The sequence below is a fragment of the Olea europaea genome, unplaced genomic scaffold (assembly GCF_002742605.1).
Source record: "Olea europaea var. sylvestris unplaced genomic scaffold, O_europaea_v1 scaffold2673, whole genome shotgun sequence".
Taxonomy (NCBI): Eukaryota; Viridiplantae; Streptophyta; class Magnoliopsida; order Lamiales; family Oleaceae; genus Olea; species Olea europaea.
Window position 1 is genome coordinate 23,691 of NW_019245108.1, and position 21,976 is coordinate 45,666.

At 34.7% G+C, this 21,976-nt stretch overlaps 2 protein-coding genes across 2 annotated transcripts; one reads left to right on the top strand and one right to left on the bottom strand.

Moving 5' to 3' along the window:
- Positions 1–610: 610 nt before the first annotated feature.
- On the bottom strand, positions 611–3,611 carry LOC111383385 (UDP-arabinopyranose mutase 3-like). The gene is made up of 4 exons (XM_023007493.1): positions 3,155–3,611; positions 1,681–1,931; positions 1,430–1,598; positions 611–1,154 (listed from the first exon to the last, which is right to left on the bottom strand). The coding sequence occupies exons 1-4, from the start codon at positions 3,479–3,481 to the stop codon at positions 813–815; spliced, it is 1,089 nt and encodes a 362-aa protein (XP_022863261.1). The 5' UTR covers positions 3,482–3,611; the 3' UTR covers positions 611–812.
- Positions 3,612–6,793: 3,182 nt separating this feature from the next.
- On the top strand, positions 6,794–21,600 carry LOC111383391 (psbP-like protein 1, chloroplastic). The gene is made up of 7 exons (XM_023007498.1): positions 6,794–6,954; positions 15,848–15,919; positions 16,008–16,101; positions 20,427–20,507; positions 20,769–20,851; positions 21,226–21,348; positions 21,499–21,600. Exons 2-7 carry the CDS (start codon positions 15,860–15,862, stop codon positions 21,583–21,585), a joined length of 528 nt encoding a protein of 175 aa, XP_022863266.1. The 5' UTR covers positions 6,794–6,954; positions 15,848–15,859; the 3' UTR covers positions 21,586–21,600.
- The last annotated feature ends 376 nt before the right edge of the window (positions 21,601–21,976 follow it).

Here is a 21,976-nt window from a genome sequence, read left to right on the forward strand (position 1 = left end):
ATTCAACTTTAATTTGTTACAATTGGGTTACTAAGCTTCAAGTTACGCTATTAGCTACTTCACTAATATCACCGAAAGTGCAACAAAAAAATGAAATTAACCCCCTTTTTGATGACTAGGTGTTTGCCTATTGTGATTGAAAAGCAATTCAAATGTTCACTCTTAACACTTTTTGAGTTTGTCTCATTTGATAATTAGTCTCTTCATTTATTTATAATTACTCATTTAAAAATATTAATATTGTAATTCCATTGTACGTTTGAACTTTAGACAACCCAAACAACTTGTTTAAGCTTCTTGAACTTTGATTTTGTGTTGTCCTTAAAATTAATTGATAAAGTGAAAGCACAAGGGTGAAAATACATTAAGGGTGTATTTGATTACATTTATTTTCCATGAAAAATATTAGTTTTCAACCCAAATTCCTATTTAGAGTGTTTTATTACTATTTTTTTCTATGATAAATATTTTCCAACTTTCGAAAATATACCTAATTTTCCTTATTTTTAAGGAAAACATTTTTTTTGGGTAGAAGTGATTTTTATTTTCCACAAAATATGGAAAACATTTTTTTTCTAGGTGATATTTTCCATGCCAATCAAACACACTCTAAATGAAAACTGGTCCAAAATCATATTGAATATGAGAAAAATCACCTTACATAACATCTCCTAATATAATTCTCGATGCAGCAAAACAAAATATAAATAATAATTCATGTTCTGATCCTCAGAAAATAAGCTAATAGTCTCAGCATGGATTAACTAATTTATCAGTCAAAAGAGAGTGGTAACACTATCAGCTGTGTTCCTCTATTTGGCAGTGCCGTTGGGTACCCCGATCGAGACTCCAGACGTCGGGTTGAGCTCGTCCCAAGCTTCGATCCAGGTCACCATAGCATCAGCAAGCTTGTTGAAGTATTCGTCAACCTTGCCAAGTTTTGCCTTGACTTGTTTGGAGAGTTCAAGGTAACATTTCTGAACAGTGTCGGCATCCTTGGAAAGGGTTGCGGATTGGAAAAATGGAATCAGTTCTTCTTGCCAGTAGATACCTTTATATTCCTTCTTAAGATTCACAAATGGATTGCTGGCTTTACTGTGCCAAATGTATGGCAGGCCTGTCTTGATTCCTAATCCCAAGTGGTCACAGATCACCTATGCAGAGAAAGAAAACAATTAACTGATGATATTTTTTAACGATCCGATCTCTATATATCATACATAATGTCTGCTCTGAAATAGCCTAACTCATTTTACCCTCATGAATTTCTATCACATCCCTTCAACTTAATTCTCTCTTAAGGGGAGGTCATGTGTTATCTTGGGGACGTGACAGGAATCCAGGAGGCCAGTCATTAAACAAAAGGCAGAGTTTAATGACCAGCAGTGTTTTAGACCCTCTAGAAATGGTACAAATGAAATAGAAATACCTTGGTGCACCAGCCAGCCCACATGTCATCGTAGCGGCCAATTGGCTGGCCATCACCCATGAGACCGAAGTACATGGCTGGGCCAATTAGCTCCCGATCGAAAGCCAGGTTCATGCCACACATTGGGAATAGGGTTCCCTTTGGAATAGTCATAACTGCGTCAACAAACCTGAAATATAACATGAAATGTAAGATTCCGTACCTAAAATACAAATGAACCAGCAGAAAATTATGAAAACGGGGCTGTGTACCTTGTGTTCCTCTCACGAGGCTTGACAAGCTGGGTTGGTGCATCGTAATCTGGGATGTTAAGCCAGAGTCCATGTGACACTGCTGTCGGTGCACCTTCACGAAGACTAAACGGGTATCCACGCACAAAATCTGCACCTTCTCTGTAGGGATCATAAAGGGTATTGAAGAAAAATGGAGTTGAAGGGGTGAGAAGGTTTTTAATGTGCTGCTCGAGTGCATTAATTTCCTTGCCCGTTGGATCTTTAGCAACCTGTGCATCAATAGAGATTAGACATCAAAACAACAGAAAATGGGACCCAGCATTAAACATTTCATGCACAAGTCAGTAAAGTGTATCAATAATGCTTTCCTTATTCGCGGTGAATCTTAATAACAGTATCAACCAAAAGAGTTATCTTGTCTACTGCATTTTTATATCGATTAGTTTTCTTCACTCTTGTGTACCAAGGATATTCTACGGGAATTGGAAATGCTGCTAGGAGTCTATAGGCGCTTGAAACAATTATCACAATCTTAAAATTTGACGAAGGAAAAAAGTCGAGAGAAAGATTTGAAGGATAAGAAGAACCATTTCTGACAATCTGATTGCATTTTCCTTTAAAAGATAGTTATACCAAAACATGCACTAGAAGTTAAAGTTAACCTTCCGAGAAGAACTTATTCATAGACATTAGACTCAAATCTTAATTTTGGGTCAGCACTAGAGCCAGATCATGAGAACCACATCCATTAAACCATTTGATTCACAGACGAAAGTTCCGATCACAGAAAAAATGGTCGACCACCAAAGATCTCATCAATAAACACAGATTGAAAAGGGTAAAAATCTTCAGAAGAAGCCATAATGCAAATGTACAAACCAATATTCAATACTTACATAAAAATGAATCTAATAATTGGATTTCAAAAACAATCAATAGATTTAAAATGCCAAATCCCATTATCTTGAAACCAAAGAAAAGAAAAATTTACATTTTTGAACTACACCAAATAAATATACATTTTAAACAAAAAGTGAAAAAACTCATAGGACCCCACATGTAAAAAATCCAATCTTTGACTCAAAAGTCACTAGAACACCAAACCGAATTAGATCTTCGGAGGGATGAACAGATCAACAACTATAAAACATAACAATGCACAAGAAAAGAATGAAAATTCGAAAAACATGGACTTGAAAACCTCGTTTTGTCAAAGTTTAATTCACATTTTAAATTACAGCATATCTTCGAAGGTAAATTTGATACAAAAAGCAAAAATGCATTTAGAAAATTAAGTTCCAATCTTTGACACCAAAAATTTGTAGAACACCACAATAAAAAACAGATCTTCCCAAAAAAATAAAAAAGAATCAACAGATCAACCCCTATAAAACATAAAAAAATGCACAAAATAAAGAACAGAACATCCAGATCAAATATTCAAAATAATAATAATAACTGAAAATTTTAAGAATTAAAGTTTGAATCTTACAAAGCAATCGTCATCAATAGTGAAGATGTACTTCTTCTTGGAGACCATGTAGCCAAAGCAACGGCAAGCAGAATCCTTGAATGAAATGCAAGAAGCCTTTGGGCCCAGAATTTTGTTAATATCATTTCTATTGTAGAGTTCATAATCAAAACCCTCCGGAACTTTGATGGTTTTTGAGGGATCTCCGTCTTGGACTATGATCAGATGGTATGGCTGGAAAAATGGCCTCCACATTTCGAGGAAATCGAGATTTCTGATGGTGGGGATTACTATGTCTAGCTCATCTTTCAAAGCCGGGGATGATTTTGAGATATCGGCTGTTGCCATCGCCGAATTTTCTTGAGGTTCCTGGGTTTTGGGAGAAAGGAAGAGATATTGAGATCTAAGGAGGCGAAGAGGGTGAATATGTAGCTGAATTTTGTGGGGGTGGGTTGCGTGGGGGGAGTGATTGAGTCGCGTTGAAAGTGAAACTCTTGAATAAGGAAGGCGCGGGTTGGCACCGGCGGCACGTGAGACAACAGGTGTAGAGAGAGAGAGAGAGGTGGCTAGTGTTAAAATAAATTAAGAAAATTTATTACTTCAGTTATTAACTTGCATATAAATAAATATTTTTTTTTATGACGAGGGAACCAGCAGTTTCTATCTTTTGGATGCACACTGGATAAACTCTCGAATTGATACAATAGTTTGCAAATCATGCCAGCCAGGTAAATCGCATTAGGCAAGTCCTGTGCGACAGGTTTGACCGAGAAAATGTTGTTAAGGGAAATCGAACTCGTAATCAAAGTTCTCCGCGTTCACCTACTCCACCAATTCGATTACCCCATGTGGGGTGCATATAAATAAATATTTTATAGATAGATTAGTCATTTCTTATTTTTACGCTAAAAAATATGACTCTTGCCAAACATTTTGAAATATTTTAAAATGATATAGCTGTGTTTGATCTCATTATTTTCAATTTCTTTTTCTTTTTAATAATAGCTTTTTTAATAAAATAATATTATAAGCAAACTCAAAACTTTTTCATTATTTTTTACACACGTTATTCATAATCTACTATTTCAAAATGAATCTATTAATAAAGAGTAAAAAATATGTTTAGAGAGAATTATTACGATCTAGATGGTAGTGATAGTTTAACGATTATTTCTCTAACAGAAATACTTCAAGCAATCTTAAATTAGATAATTATTCAATTAAAAATATCAAATACAATGTAATGAGTAGTATCTGGGTCGTGGAGGTGTTATACACAAAATAATAGAGATATGATTTCCAAAATAAATTTGGATATTGACAAGTCAAATAAAGGATTGAAGATCATCGAGTGTTGGCATAAAAGTAAAGTCGACAAAATCGAACGACTAGTTCAATTAGAAAAATTGAAAATTGATTTAATTTTATATAATAAAAACTTAAATTCATAATCTATTATAACAAGTCAATAATCTATCGACACTTCAAATTTCTAGTCTTCTCTTTCCTTTTTACCCCTCTTTTTGTGCTTGTTTGGTAGGAATTTTGAAAATTGATTTTTTGACCGTTAGAAATAAAGTGAGTTTTACATGTGAGAGAAGAATTCAGAGCCTGTTTGTGAGTGATTTTACCCCCAAAAATTGATTTTTTGACCGTTATTTCACTATTTCAGCAGTCATATTTGACTTCTTCTATCACAGGTGGACCATTTTATCTTAACGGTCAAAAAATTAATTCTCAAAATCGTTCTCAAATAGGCTCTCAAAAATGATGACTGAAATAGTGAAAGAACGGTCAAAAAATTAATTTTAATTGACTTTTAAGCTGTACCAAACAAGCTCTTTTATTAGTTTTTACTCCGTTTGACTCCAATTCAACCCTACTTCGTTTACGTGTAATGTTTAGACCGACTTTTAAATTATTTGGGATAGAAATGTCAATGCAATGTTAGAAATTTCTATTTTTCGCGGAAAATATAAAAAATAAAAAGGAAACGAACTCCGGTGTCACGCGGGAACCGGCATTAGCGGCACAAGAAGGGCGTATAGAAGGGAAGACGTGTCGGAACTTTGACTCTTGACAGATGGCATACTATGGTAATATGATTAGGCGACTATTTTAAAGACCCATGTTTGTACCTTTGTGCTGTCCAATCATTCTTTGTTGGCTGTCCACTACTTCTCCACTCTACCGCTTTTTCAACCTTTAAAAAAGATGAGAAAAAATTTATGTGTAATATTATTTTAATGAAAAATATGCGATTAAAAATAAAAATTGTTAAAAAAATAATATGATAGAATTTTAGACAAACAAAGCTTTAAAAAAAATAATATTTCAACCATTAACTTTTTAAATCCCTGTTTGAGCCATATTATTTTCTTAATAAAATAAAAATATGATCGTTATTTATCACATCAAACTACCATATTTGACTTTTTATTATTTGTGTGAGACTCATAACCACTATATTTTTAATTCTCATTTTTACAATAATGTAGTTCAAACGGGGAGCTAAATAATGAAGGCCAAATGGACAAACCAAATTTATCTAAAAGCTATGCTATCTAAAAAAAAAAAAAAAATCATAAAATAAGTAAGTTCAAAAGCAGTTTTTGAATCTCAATAACTCATTTTTGGCTTCTCAAAATCCATGCCAAACGGGTCCTTAACCTTGTTTATTTAAGCTTATAAATACATGTAGACTTGTCAAACATCTTCTTCTTCTTCTTCTTTTTTTTTTCAATCCTTTATTCGTCCATGGAATTTATAAATTATTTGGAGAAAAATAGGGCCAAATAGGAGCGAAGTAATTTCTCGAGTTAGTTATTAGAGGTAGTTTATTTTCATTTTTTTTACCTCGATGCAACTAAATTATACCTATATTTGAGGCCTATTTATTTTTTTAGAGGAATGTGATTTAAAATAGTGATTTTTTTTTTTAAGAACATGTGATTGAAAAATAGAAATTTTTTTGAAGTATATGTAAAATTCTTTTATAGAAGAATGTGTGATTGAAAATAAATTTTAAAAAAATGAGTTTTTGAAGAATGGGATTGTAATAGGGGCTATGATCCACTTCTTTTAGAATAATGTTGTTTCGCCAGATGTTATTAACATTTTTTTATGATAGATTAAGTTGAGGCAAAAAATTTGTGATGATGGTGTTAAAGAATTAACTTAGTCCATGTTTGAGCCACATTTTAGAAAAAAATATCTATTATTCATATCAAATCAATGAGAAATGTGTGGTTAAAATATAAGAAATTTTTTTAGATATACGTGTAATATTATTTTATTGAAAAATGTGTGATTGAAATAATATCAAATTACTGTTGAAAAATATATTGTTGAATAGTAAATTAATGGAAAATGTATGGTTAAAAAATAAGGAAATTTTTTTAATTTACGTGTAATATTATTTTAATAAAAAATATGTGATTGAAAAGAAGAGAGAGAAAAATGTATTTTGAAAAAAATTGTACCAAGCGGGTTGTAAGTGTGAATTTGTCAATCAAAACTATCAATTAAAATGGTACAAGAAATGAAGAGGCGTGATTTGTGTATTACTAACTGAAAAGACGAAAATGGGTATATAGCAAAACAAATCTTCTTTGCGTTGTATGGGGTATAATGATAATTTCGTATCATGATGTGTATCGGGTGGTACAGAGGGAGGAGGGAGATTTCAGATTGGGTGTGAAGATAGATAGAGGAACAACCAAGCGGTTCCTTTTCATTTTGACCCGTGCCGGTGACTGACAGCTCTGACTTTACTGGGAAAGACAGAATTCCGGCGACAAAAAACGTAGTTTTGCTGAAAGGTAAATTTGTTATTAACATGGAGATGATTAGTTATGCATTTTCTCTGTTACAGAACTGGTATTTCATTCTGTGTTCAGACTTTGCTATTACTCTTATCCTCTGGCATTATGTCTACAGCTTAAAAAATTCACTTACAAGTACAAATAATAATATGTTTTCAAATAATTAAAAATAAGTAAGATATTTTAATGAGTTGCTTGTTTGGAAACAAGAAGTTAATTCAAAGGAACTTTTACTTATTTTAATCTTTGCTAAACATGCTCTAAATGCAAATGTGCTTCACAGTTCTTAGTTTAACTTTTGGTTGGTTAGAGTTGATTGGATTAGGAAACTCAAATTCTTCTTCTAATAATACACCTTGGTAGTAAGTTTGGCTCACTTGATTGTAGCTGGAAAAGAACTACAAAGAAAAAGAGTTTGTTATTAGGTGCAATACTGAGTACCAAAGACTGCATTTCGTGCGAGTTAATGCTTGCAAAGAAGCCCAACCTTGTTCCTTTTAAGCATAGAGATACAGACTCTTTACTAATATTGAAGTGGTTGGCATCGTCTATGGTTGAGAATAGGACGGTATTAAAATGTATGTGATTCCTAATTTTCATTCTTGATTAATGGAAACATTCTTACCACATGCTTTTGCACATGTGTTTGTCTTTCACGAATCATAGAATTTCACCTCTCATTATGAAATATGAATTTTCCCGTTTGTCTCTATTAATCACAGTTCTGATTCAAAGGCCAATGTAATAGGTCTAAACTCCTAGTTCCAACTATTTTGGCGAATAACATGAATCCAATTTTGCCTCTTCTCGCAGAGACACCTGTGCATTTCCATGATTAAAGAACCTTGATAAGTCACCATTTGTTTTTTCGACGATTTCATTTTACGTTAAACTGTGAGCTTTCCATCTCTTAAAAAGAACCAGAGTGCTGATAAGGAGGAATTACATGAGTCTTTATTCCGTCTCCCGAAAAATCTTAAAATCCCACTTCTGCTACTACCTTGGCCTTATTATTTTGGGCCATAAATAAGCTAAACTAGACTGTACAGGTGTTGTTCGTATGTTGGTTTTCATCAGAGCTGGAGAATGAACTTCTTCATGTTTGTTTAACTGCTCCAATAAGGTAGCTCAAACTAAAATCCTCAATTTAACTTGGGATAGCTAAGTTCATGTGTTCAGCTTGTTAAGTTATATTAACCCAAGGCTAAGCTCATATTCAAGTTAAACTCCTTAATTTTGTACTCATGTTCATCTTGTCTGTAATTTAAGTTTTATGTAAACAAGACTGAAGAAGATTGCACTGGAAATTCTAGAATCAAGATTTAAAAATGTGAACTTCTTTTCTAGGAAAAACTTAGGCTAGAAAACCTTAGTTATGTATGAGCCCTTTAAGCAACTAGCTGAGTATACAACTTCAATCTTGATTTACCAACATAACGTATAAATTTACGAAGAGAAAATTTCAAAGTGGGAGAGGGGTCCTTCCATGAATGGACCTGATAGGATCCTTGTTGCTGTGCTTCAGATCCCCTGTTACTGCTGCTTGGTGGTTGGAAGATCCTGATGAAGTGCTTCAAACCCGCTGAATAGTATCAAATTAGGCCTCAGTTATGTAATAGGAAAAACAGTAAGCTAGCTTTATGAATTATAACTATCGCTGATGAACAATGGAAGATCAAAGTAATTTGTTATTGAATAGTGAATCAATAGAATTGGTAACAAAACCAAGGCTATCAGACAGGCCCGGTCTCTCCCCTCCCCTAACTAAAACTCAGTAATTGAACGAATCCTACATTCCCCTTCTCCTCAGACTTATTGGCATTCCCTACTACAACGCTACTACGCGCAATACTCTAGAATAGTTGATGACTTGGCTATCTCAATATTGGTTGTATCCTTGCAATCAAATTGGATATCTGTTAGGACCGATTGCAGTTGATGAACAATACCATAATAGAAATAAAATGTTGTATTTTATTGATGAAACTGAGAAGTACAATACTGGAAAAGAAAACACATAGCCATTCGAGAGGACTAAGTCTTTCCACGCTCTCTACTCAATTTTTCTCCCCCATCACTACTGGTTGCCACTTTATTTATTGATTTTTTCTAACTACTTATCCACCACTACTTGCCATAATAATAGAATCAGTTGCTACACATTCTTCTCCATCCTTCTGGGTCTTTCATAGAGTCATTGCGGCCTTCCATTCTTTGGACTTGCTCCCTAATAAGGCCCAACCCCATTTGTTGAATATTGCCCAGTTTCTCATCACAGTCCAAGCCTACGAAATCCATTAATTTTCGGGTTAATAGCACAAAACGTCCTCACATTTGACACTTATTGCAGAAAACGTCCCTACGTTTCATTTTTTTACATTTTTGTCTTTATTTCAACGTTTCATTGCAGAAAACGTCATTTTCACCATTTTTGAATGTAAAATGACCAAAATACCCTCATATTTAAATAAAACCAAAAAAAGAAAAGAAAAATAAAGAATAAATTGCAATCTTACTCCTAAATGTTTTAAAAAGTGCAAGTGAGTCCAAATAATTATTAAAAGGTATAATAGCACAAAACGTCTACGTTTGGCCTGTAGTGTGCAAAATATCCCCACGTTTCAAATTAATGAAAATGACGTTTTTCGCAATGAAACGTGAAAATATGGATGAAAATCCAAAAAAATTGAAACGTATAGACGTTTTCCACAAGAAATATCAAACGTAAGGACGTTTTCTACAAGAAGTGTAAAACGTAGGGACGTTTTGTGCTATTAGACCTTATTAAAAGTGAAACCATTGCCAAACCGTTGAACCTCCATACCATCTACCATCACCAAAACTCTGGCGGCACCACCTGTTCTAAAGAAATTCATGTCATTTTCAACATACCAATCGACTATACTCATCAAGACGCTTCTCTTCATGGTCTTAAAATATCAACAAATGGTTCAGTGGTATGGAGGTTCGATGATTTGGGCGATGGTTGGTCGAAGTTTTTTAATTTCTAAGGTGGCAGTCCCATTTGGAGAAGAATAGATCATGAAGAGAAGCGTCCTGGTGAGTGATATCTCCAGAATAGGTGGTGCTGTCAGAGTTTGAGTGATGGTATTTTGGAAATGGTATGGAGGTTCAGCAGTTTGGTAATGGTTTCAATTTTATTAAGGCCTAATAGCACAAAATATCCCTACGTTTGACACTTCTTGCGGAAAACGTCCCTACTTTTGACATTTCTTGTGGAAAACGTCCATACGCTTCAATTTTTTTTTGCATTTTCATTCCAATTTTCACGTTTCATTGCGGAAAACGTCATTTTCATCAATTTGAAACGTATGAACGTTTTGCACACTATAGGCCAAACGTAGGGATGTTTTGTACTATTAGGCCTTTTAATAATTATTTGGTCTTACTTGCACTTTTTAAAACATTTAGGAGTAAGATTACAATTTCTTCTTTCTTTGTCTTTTCTTTTTTTTTTTTTTTTTTTTTAATTGGAGGGTTTTTTGGTCCTTTTATATTCAAAAATGGTGAAAATGACATTTTCTACAATGAACGTTGAAATAAGGACAAAAATGCAAAATGAAAATGACGTTTTCTACAATGAACGTTGAAATAAGGACAAAAATGCAAAAAAATATAACGTAGGGATTTTTTCGCAATAAGTGTCAAATGTAGGGACGTTTTGTGCTATTAACCCATTAATTTTCTATTATTCTTCTCCTGCTTCGGCCAATTCACGGAGATCCATTCCACGACCTAAAAAGACCTTTTCTCTCTTGGTGATGGTAATGATAAGATTTCAATTAACTCTACCTTCCTACCCGATTCCATCCAATTTGGGATCAACCTTTTCAGTTTTCTCAACATGTGCATCAACTCGGCCCCTCCAGATTCGTTCAATGATCTCTCCTTTCCCAATTTGTTGATCAATCAATTCGGACACATCATTGGGGGTGACATAACCATTCCAATTGCTAGAAATTTTTCCTTCGTCAGCATTGAAAATTATCATGTTCCCACTGGTGGCTTCCAACCTGCGAACAAGCAGTAACAACCACCTAATTTCATAAACCCTTCTATTCAATATCCTCTTTGAATTTCTCGATCGAAACAAGCGAGGAAGCTGCCAATATCGAGTGATACTGTTGCAGTACTTGCGTAATTAAGCTGGGATGCTTTGTCTCTGTCTCTTCAATTTGTACTTTCAAATTTCCCAAGTCCAGTAATACCACCTGCCCTCCATTTTTTAATGCCTTCACCATAGATTTCTTAAACACTTGAGTTTCATATAACCTCTTAATTGGAGGAGGACCATTTTCCATTGGCGTGGGTGGCTATATGGTGATCGCTGTGGTGTTTGGGACAACAATGTGTGTTAGGCTGTGATTGTAATTCATCTGACAAGGGAAAGGGTGAGAGTTGAAATTCATATTTGGGCATGAATTAAATTGGGCCTGCTTTAGACCTTCATTGCAGTCCTTAACTCTTTGGGCTAATTCCATAGTTTGGCCCATCCCTTTAGGCTTTAGCATCTTTCCTTCTATCCGAATCCCTTGTTTGAACCCATTGACTCCATTCCCTTCCACAACATCTTCTTGAAGTGTCAACAATGGCGAAACAGGCATTTTCTTCGACCTCGCTACTTCACCTGCCATGATTCCTCCCTGCGATTCAAGCTAACTGTAATTGTCCTAATTTCATTCGATTCAAGTGTACTTTCTGTTGTGCATATGGCTCATATAGAGTGGAATACAGGTCTTGGATCAAGTAGGTCGATACCGGATTGGAGTGAGAGGAGCAGAACGCATCCACTTCGCTCTCGTGGATGTAGGCACATCGCCGGACCAAGTAAATTCTTGTGTTGATTTTCTTTTCATCTCTTTATTATTGCGCATAAAATTCAATTGGTATCAGAGCAAGGTTCAGATGGCGAGTTCTTCGATTGCAAAATTCGATGTGATGAAGTTCGACGAATTAGGGAATTTCGAATTATGGCAGCGAAGGGTGAAGGATTTGTTGGTGCAGCAAGGGATGGTGAAGGCACTATCTGGAAAGAAGTCAGAGGGCACATCAGATGTTGATTTGGAAGAGCTCGAGGCTCGAGCAGTTGGTACAATTCGGCTTTATTTGGCGAACGAGATCATGTATCACGTCATGGACGTTGAGTCTCTGACGGGGGTTTGGGAGAAATTGGAGGGTCGTTATATGTCGAAGTCTCTCACGAACAAGCTACATCTGAAGCAGCGGCTGTACGGGCTAAAGATGCTGGAGGGTACGGATCTGATTCAACACTTTAATGTGTTCAATCAAATTATTAGCGATCTATTGCGAATTGAAATCAAGTTTGATGATGAAGATAAGGTAATAATTTTGTTGTACTCACTTCCTCCTTCGTACGACAATCTGGTGTAACGGAAAGGATGAACAAAACAATTGTAGAACGGGTAAGATGTTTGGGGCTGAATGCAGGGCTCTTGAAGAGTTTTTGGGCAGAAGCAGTGAACATGGCATGTTATGTCATAAACGGATCACCACGAGCAGCACTAGATGAGAAAGTTGTAGAGGAAGTTTGGACAGGTGATGAAGTTGATTATTCTGAATTGAGAGTATTTGGGTGTCCAACTTATGTACATGTATTTAGTGATTAGCGATCCAAACTTGATCCGAAATCAAGAAAATGCATTTTTCTGGGCTATGTAAAAGGTGTAAAGGGCTACAAGTTTTGGGATCCAAAGGTAAGCAAGATGGTGATAAGTAAGGATGCAGTATTTGATGAAGCATTCAAGCTTAAAGCTTTTCCAGATAAAGAGAAATTCAAATCAGACGAGCGCAGAGGTAAGAGCCATGTGGTGCAAGTAGAGCTAGACAATGTTAACATTGAAATTAATGCTCAGGGAGCGGATAGTTTTGGGTCAGAGGTGGAGCACTATCATAGTGTTGCCTTAGATAGACCACGTCGCACTATCAAGCCATCAGCAAAGTATGGATTTGAGGATTCGATTTCTTATGTGCTCATTACCAGCAATAGCAATCCTATAACTTTTCAGGATGCCATTGGTAGTCAGGAGAAGGGTAAATGGATAGAGACTATGAAGGAAGAAATTGAGTCGTTGCATAAAAATGATACTTGGGATTTGGTGGAGCTTCCAGAGGGAAAGAAATAGATAGGGTGTAAGTGGGTGTACAGAAAGAAAGAAGCAATGTCAGAAAAGGAAGAAGAAAGATACAATGCTCGATTAGTAGCAAAGGATACTCACAGAGGAAGGAAGTAGATTATGATGAAATTTTCTCTCCGGTCGTCAGACACACCTCCATTAGGATTGTTTTGACAATGGTGGCTAATTTTGATTTGGAGTTAGAGCAGCTGGATGTGAAAACTGCTTTCCTTCATGGTGATTTGGAGGAATGGATTTTCATAGAGCAGCCAGAAGGGTTTTTGGAACAAGGAATAGAGAATCTTGTGTGTAAACTGATGAAGTCTTTATACGGGCTTAAGCAGTCTCCACGACAATGGTACAAGAAGTTCGACTCTCATATAATTCAGATTGGCTACATCGTTGTGAGATGATTGTTGCGTTTACTACAGAGTTTTTGAGGATAACTCATTTATTTTCTTGATGTTGTATGTGGACGACGTGCTAAATGCTGCTAAGAACATGGATGAGGTAGACAAATTGAAATCTTTGTTGAGCAGTAAGTTTGATATGAAATACTTGGGACTGGCTAAGAAAATTCTTGGCATGGAGATCAACAGAGATAGGAAAGCCAGAAAATTATAGGTGTCTTAGAAAAATTATTTGAGGAAAGTGCTACAGAGGTTTAGCATGTCAGATGCAAAACCAGTTGCTACGCCATTGGCAAATCACTTCAGATTGTCTAATAATCAGTGCCTAAAGAATGAAAAAGAAGTTGCAGAGATGTCAAAGGTACCTTATGCCAGCGCAGTTGGGTGTTTGATATATGTAATGGTGTGTACCAAACCAGATCTAGCACATGCAGTCAGTGTGGTTGGTAAGCATATGGCTAATCCTGGTAGAGAGCATTGGAGAGCTGTAAAGTGGATTTTCAGGTATTTGAAATGTACAATGGAGTGCGGGATCATGTTTGAGAGACAACATGGTGATATTTTAGTTAAAGGATACGTAGATGCAGATTATGCAGAGGACTTGGATGACAGAAGGTCTCATACAGGTTATGTTTTTGCACTTGCAGGTGAGCCCATATGTTGGAGATCAATGGTGCAGTCACTTGTGGCTTTATCTACAATTGAAGCAGAGTACATGGCAGCAATTGAGGCAGTCAAGGAATTATTGTGGTTGAAAGGGCTTGTAAGGGAATTTGGGATCAAGCAAGATGGAATGAAACTGTACTGTGATAGTCAGAGCACCATCTTCCTAGCGAAGAATCAGATTTATCATGTAAGAACTAAGCACCTTGATATGAGATTTCATAAGATAAGAGAGGTGGTTACTTCAGAAGAGCTGTTGTTGAAGAAAGTGCATACCTTAGAGAATGCAGCAGACATCGTGACAAAGCTAATCACAATGGATAGGGTCAAGTATTGTTTGAACTTAATTAATATCTCTAGGTGTTAGAGAGGATGTGTCCCAACCCATTGGTCATAAATGGTGTGGTTTTTCAGGTTATGCTTTTTCTCCTAAAGGGCGAATATTCGCCAAGGTAGAAATTGTTGTGCATGTAGCTCATATAAAGTGGAACACAGGTTCTGGATCAAATAGGCCGATGCCGGAGCGGAGCGCCTACTTTTTACCACTGAATAAACATTATTTTTGTTTCGCTCTCATGGACGTAGGCACACTGTCAAACTATGTAAATTCTTGTATTGATTTTCTTTTTCATCTCTTTATTATTGTACATAAAATCCAACACTTCCATAATTGAAGATAGTTTCAGGGGATGTTGCTGCTGGACCTTGTTTCGCCCCTGCTCGTCCCTTTTTTTCATCATGGAATCAAACTTCTCTATCATGATAGACATTGCCTTCTTTGTTTCAAATTTTATGTTTTCAAATCTTCTTGTACTCCCAGCTGAATTCCATTAATTTTCGTCTCCAAGGCTACCACTCGATCTTTGAAAGTCATTTTTCCTGATCTCAGCTGCTCTGATACCATTTTGTTAGGAATTCGATTGCAGTTGATGAACAATATCATAATAGAAATAAAATGTTGTATTTTATTGATGAAACTAAAAACTACAATACTACAAAAGAAAACACAACCATTCGAGAGGGCTAGTCTCTCCACGCTCTCTACTTGATTTTCTCTCCTATATCACTATTGGTTGCCACTTTATGTAGATTCTTTCTAATTACGCATACACCACAACTTGCCATAGTAACAGAATCAGTTGCTGCACATTCTTCTTAATCCTTTTGGGTCCTTCTAGAATAGGTACGTGGTAGGAGTCTATCAATATCTATGAAGACCCTACACCAAAGTGATAGGACGAAGAAGTCTACTTCTCTTAATAAAGTTAACTTTTTAACATAGAACCTTCGAGTCTATGGTTTCAGATCCCAAACCTTATTAGGGTGATGGACTGTATTCAAGATAAGAGGCTCGATCGAAAAGCTTTAAGGCATAGCTGTCTTTATGTTGTTTGGAGAATAAACAAGCTCAAACAAGCAATTCGATTTGCCTAAAAAGCTAAAACAATCATTCATATTCTAGACTGGTCTTCTCAAATGAGTCTCTATCTGGAGTCTTCAAGTACTATGTGGTTTGTTACATATACTTAAAATGAAAATTTCTTATTATTACCATTTTAAATCATCTGACTGAATTATTGCCGTTTTACTACTTATAAGATTTTTTTATGCGTGCTTAAATTTTAATTTCTCGGTTGTTGATTATATATTTCATTTTTGTAGCTTAAAACAGAAATGGTGTCTTTGCTTAACTCATCAATCAATCTCACGTTGTTGCCAAATGCATCCACTCAGGTTGTAGTCCGCATTCTCTCTCTGCATTTGGATCGTAGATTACATGTTTCATTGTTTTTGTATTTATAGAAGTAAATTTATGCATCAGCTAGGTCTTTATAGGCATGGACAGTTCCGAAGAAACGTGATCTTTTATGTGAGGTCAGAACAAGTTCCTTCAGCGTCAAACTCTCCTTGCCAAGGTATGTGGGGTTTTGCATTTGCTTTTCCCAATTGAGTAAATTTTTAGGATGATGAACATGAAGATCTTAATTAATCTAACTTAGCATCTTGGTTGCCTAACTTAACTTGAGCAACTACCTGCTACATTCTTGTTTGTTTTTATATAACTTATTAGATTGAACAGTATGAATGTTTCAAGGAAAAGAACTTCAAATATTATTTGTTGTTGATTAGCTACATACCAAAAAAGGCCCTTATTGTATTGCATTACAACAACAAACAACTAAGTCTTATTCCTAACTGTGCAAGATAATGAATTATGGTAACACTGTTCAAAATAAGAAACTACATCCTAAAAGCTTGGCTACTAATTTGTGTATTCTATCAAGATAATAATTAAACAGCAAAGACTTTCGTATTTGCTTGTTTAAGTTTCTGCAGTGTCATATCAGACAATTGCACCATTCCCACTGGTATACGAACTAGTTATTTTCTCCTAGATATGTTTGTTTGTGTGTGTGTGTGTGTGTTTATATCACTATATAAAAAAGGGAATGGGAAGGTACTGTAGTTAGGAACAGTGAATTCTTCTATTTTATCACACTGTAGCACATTTTTTTCATCGTGGAAAGAAAAATGACGTCGTATTGTTGTCAATCATTTCTTCATTTTCACATGCCAATTCATTGCAACCATCACATCCACTGTAATATTTCTCCATTTTCACAGACCACTTCACTTCATCCACTCAACTGGTGCAATAACTTTTGATTTCTTCTTCACCTTCCTTCTTTGTTCCTTTTCTTTTGCGTCTCCGATACCTTCTTTTTCTTATTTGGATTTTAGTGGTTACAGGTGTTTGTTTTACGAAGTTTAATGGATTTTTTTGAATCCCCTTTTGAATTTTTATTTTGGGTCTATTTTTTTTGTGACTTTCTGTTACTTAATTGCAGGAATTCGTTGAAAATATAAGCGTTATTTTGATCTTTTTGATTGAAATACTGGGTGGGTGCTTTGGATCCTTATAATCACATTACATTTGAAGAATCTCATGGTTTTTTGGTGATGAATGTGGGTGGTTGGAAATTGAGTTATTTGGAGATTTTCTACGATGAAAAAAATTGCTACAGTGTTATATTCACTTGTTACCTCAATGTTTCAGATGATTTTTTTTTTTTTTTCAAAAATGGAAAAAATCAAGGTAATGTCAAAAATCGAGAGTCCTAATCTAAAGGATTATTCTCTAACAAACAAAATTCAAATCCGATTTAAATTCATCGAGATATAACCAAAACAAAACTTTCTAAAAATGAAACAACGCAGAAACTAAGGCCTAAATGAAGGAATTTACCTAAAATTGCTTGCTGCTGATTTTTGCTCATTGACACATTTCCAATCAAATTTGACTAAAATTTCATCAAAAAGGGACAACTTTAAAATTTCTCCAAAAATCGGAAAATTGGAGTTCTTAGCTTAAAGAAAGGAGAAAAAAGAAAAAAAATTCTCCAAAAACTGTGCTTGCTCTGTGCTACATGGAGTACACTCTTCGTGCAGAGAAAACACTCGGTGTACTTTGGAGTGAACAGAGAGTTCACTTTCCGTGCAACATGGAGAGTGCCAATGCTCCGAAGCTGAGTGCCTTGTCAAACATCCTACTCATTAACATCAAAACTTTCACTAAGAGTGAAATTGCAAGTTAGCAAACGTAGTAATTAAACTATTCCTTACTTTGACAAGAAAAGAAACTTCAGCATCACTCTCTATCTTGTATGAGATGTATATTCACTACTCACTATCTTGTATGAGATGCGGATACGCTTCCTTAAAGTATACTAATATTTATAGTTTGCAGCAGATATATTTTTGGTGCCTTACATTCCTGTCCGAACTTGGGTCGAAAGTAATTTACTAGAAGAGTTGCTATAAATTCCAAAATCAAAAACCCACCACAAAGGTCCACAGAAGCCAAAGAGGGTGAGAGAGAGAAGAACGTAAGATATATTTCCCATTGGGTTTGAGCAACTATTATCTTTACAGACACATTGCATATAAATATCCAAAAAAATTAGAGAACAGTTCTTTGAATCTTATTGGGAGCATTCATATTCTTTTTCCATGTATGTTTCCTTTTATTGATAAGTTCTAAGAATTATACGAAATGATAAAAATCCTAAGAATATATACGAGTTAGTAAAAAAAAAAAATATACGCCTTAATTTTGAATAAGTATTATTTATTTCAAACCATAAATAATTTCATTGGCCTGGCATCATACACACAAATTTTATTTGTCTAATAAAGAATGGTAACATTCTCACCGTGCTTGTTTCTTTCAGCTTATCCAATGATTTCTCAATTATACTTCCTTTCTTTAGCATATGAACCATTTGCACCTTTAGCTTCCTTACTGTACCTCAAAGCACCATCTCTTGTCTGAATTTCTTCCTAAATGTAATATAATGGATTAATCTTATAAGATAAAGCAGGTAATTGAAACCTATACGAGTACACATAAATTTTGACAACTAGGAAGTTGAATATATGAACTCGCTTGCCGACTCAAAGTCAAAACAACCCAAAGATACTGCATTAAATACAAGGTATTTCCATTAATTTTGTTTAGGTCACCCTGTTCTAGAAATGAAACAAAGAATAGACATAATATTAGGGCTCTGTGGAATTAATATTACGGCTTGTTTTAGAAGTAGTTTCTTGCAACTATGTTTGACACAAAAGCAACAGAGCTCAGAAACTACAAAATCAGTTGGAACACATTTCATTAACATCTGAATATTTTTCAAGAATATAAATGGCATTGCAATATTTAAGGGGAAATATTATAACAATAATTTTACAATCATGGGCAAAGTTGTCACAAGCACTGAAAGAGAATTGACACTTGAAAATGGTTATAACATTGACTTAAAATGATTAGGAACCCACATTGCTTATAAGCATTTCCAAACATCTTGCTACAAGAAGGGCCTTATAAGCATATTAGACTAAATTGCATTGAAGGTAGTTGAAGATGTCAAAAATGACAAGTATGTGAAATCTTTAAATTGAAACCAAAGAAGTACAAACTATATTTCTATAAAAAATGACAAGTTTATGGATGAAGTTTCAAATCTTGCACTTTGATTTCTATTATTGAAAATAGCTAAATTTTATATGGTTTTAACTAATCACCGGTAGTTCACTTCGTCAAGATTTAACTTGAAAGCAACACATCTTTATAAAATGAATATTGTATTAGTAGAACTATATTTTTGTCTAGAATCCCATTTTGTGCGAAACAAATTTGTTGTGACTTTATAAAATTCCCAAATTTTTAACTAGAGTATTTTATTTATCATAGTACTATATGCTGCTACTATATTAATAATTATGTTCTGCCTCTTCCTTTTTCTAATCTATATTCACGATTTCGTCATATGTTGTCTCTATATTGGTATAGACCAAAACATAGAAGTAGTCAACAATGTGTTAAGTGGTTAGGGGAAGATGGTGCTCATGTGTTTGGCTAGGGTTTGAAGAACCTCTTGGATTATTAGGACTTGTGCTCAAACTTGGGTATCTTCTATCTATTTTCCAAACATGGTTATCAAACGCGTGTCAAAATTAGTTAATCAGTATCAAACGCGTCAAACTATGCTAGCAAAACAATTGATGTAAGCTCATTCATTTCTTATTTATGTATAATTTGTATTAATTTGGGAGTGACATAATATTGTTGTGAGGTTTTAAAAAATTTTAACATATTTTAAATTTTTTGTTATATCATCTAGAAATTGACATAAATATGTTATCTTTTCTATATAATAATTTGTTTACTTTTGGTATCTCTTCTTCCATACAACTTGGTATTTTCAGTTAATTATATAAATTTTAAGGAACGTTCCTAAATACTGCTAGCTCCGACTTCTTCAACAATATTCAAAACTCTACAATTCATACACTAATAAAAACAAAATAAATACAAAACTCGTGCAACACACGTGACAACGACCAGTGTGTGTGTGTGTATATATCATAACTCCAAATTTGTGTCTAGCACTGAACTTTTGTCAACAAGTCTTTATTACTTGGAGGATTCACTCTTGCAATGCATGAGTTGAATAGAAAATTATTTGATATTACAATAGCAAATGCTTTCAATTGCTTCCCATCACTTAGACACAGGTGGATTCTTATATTTAGAAAAAGCTTTTTTACTTAAGAACTCTCCCTCCCTCTCTTTTTATGTGCCTTTACGTGTGTTTGCATATCTGACGTCTTCTCTTTTACTGAGCTTTCTTCTTTGTTAAGTTGGATTATAGATTTTCTTCTCCCTTGTTTCTGACAGATAGCCTTGCTAGACGCCAGCTGCTTGCTACTGGGGTAACAATTGCCTCGTGTTTCTTGTTGTCCCGCCGTACAACATCGTGTATGTTATCATTTTTAGAATTTCTTTATCGGATTTTCAGTCCATCAATTATGAAAACTTTATTTCCCCCCTCTTTACATTCTCTTATTTCTCTGTATATTTGTCTCAGGGGTGGGTTCTCTCTCTCTCCCCCTACTCCATTATGAATTCTTTTCTTTTTCCTTGAGCTTAGGGAAGATAAAATGAGGCTATCTGTTTATCCTTTCGTATCATGGAACAATTATGGCTGATTGCTAAGAATATATTGTTGATATGGCTCAGTTGCTGCCGAAACAAAGAAAGGATTTCTGTCTGTCACGGATAAGAAGGATGGATATACCTTTTTGTATCCCTTTGGGTGGCAGGTGAGTCTCATAACTTTTTCTTCGATTTACTGCACTTGCTTTGTTTTGGATGTTTTAGTTTATGTTGAAGACAAAATTTAAATTATTTAACATGTTCCCTCTATAACAGTTTAAGCTTTTAGATGAAGTAATTCAATATTGTTTTTCATATTTCACCGCCACACATTTATAACAATTGTGCACATGTTAGGCTTTAAAAATTTCTGGTCTACGAGTGGCAGGACATGTTGAAGAGTAAATTTAAATAAATAATTGTATTCACTCTCTAATAGCTTAGGTTCCATAGTTCATTTTGCACCTTAGCCACTTTGTTACTCATCATCGTGATACCTTCTTTAATTACAACTGATGTTTTATTATTATTTCTTGGCCAGGAGGTAGTCGTTGAAGGTCAAGACAAGGTCTTCAAAGATGTTATTGAACCTCTAGAAAGTGTTAGTGTAAATTTAATCCCAACAAGCAAAACCGATATCCGTGATTTTGGACCCCCACAACAGGTTGCAAACTACTGTTTATTATGATTTTCATCAATGTTTATGGCGAAAGGAACACATTCTATTGTATTTCTTTCTTACTCATTTTTCTTATGCATTCTTTCTGATTTTCATTTTTCTATTGCGGATGATGATTTGACGTCTTGGTTCTAGATTGCTGAAACTCTAATAAAAAAGGTCTTGGCATCTCCTACTCAAAAGACAAAGCTTATTGAAGCATCAGAGGTGAGATTTTTTTAGTTGTCTTTTTATTCTAGTGTTTAACTTAAGTAGAACGCTTGCCCTGCTATAAATTACTCACATTTTTATAAAGAGACAATTACATATTCTCCTGAGCCTGTTTCCAACGGTAACACTTTTACAGTTTGTAATCTTTTTTCAAAGAATATGTTTAATGAGATGGCACACCAATTAATTGGTGAATTAGTTCATGGTAGGTCTCACGAATTAAATAATACACCAATTAATTGAAGTATTATGTCACCGGGGCTTAGCATACTAAGCATCGATGATTAACGGATCATTTCTCTATGTATAACCTAAATTTCCATGATAAAATAATTTAAAAAATTCTTAAATTTCATTTCCCCCTTCCATTCCACACCCCTCCAACATTGTGAAAAGTCTCCTT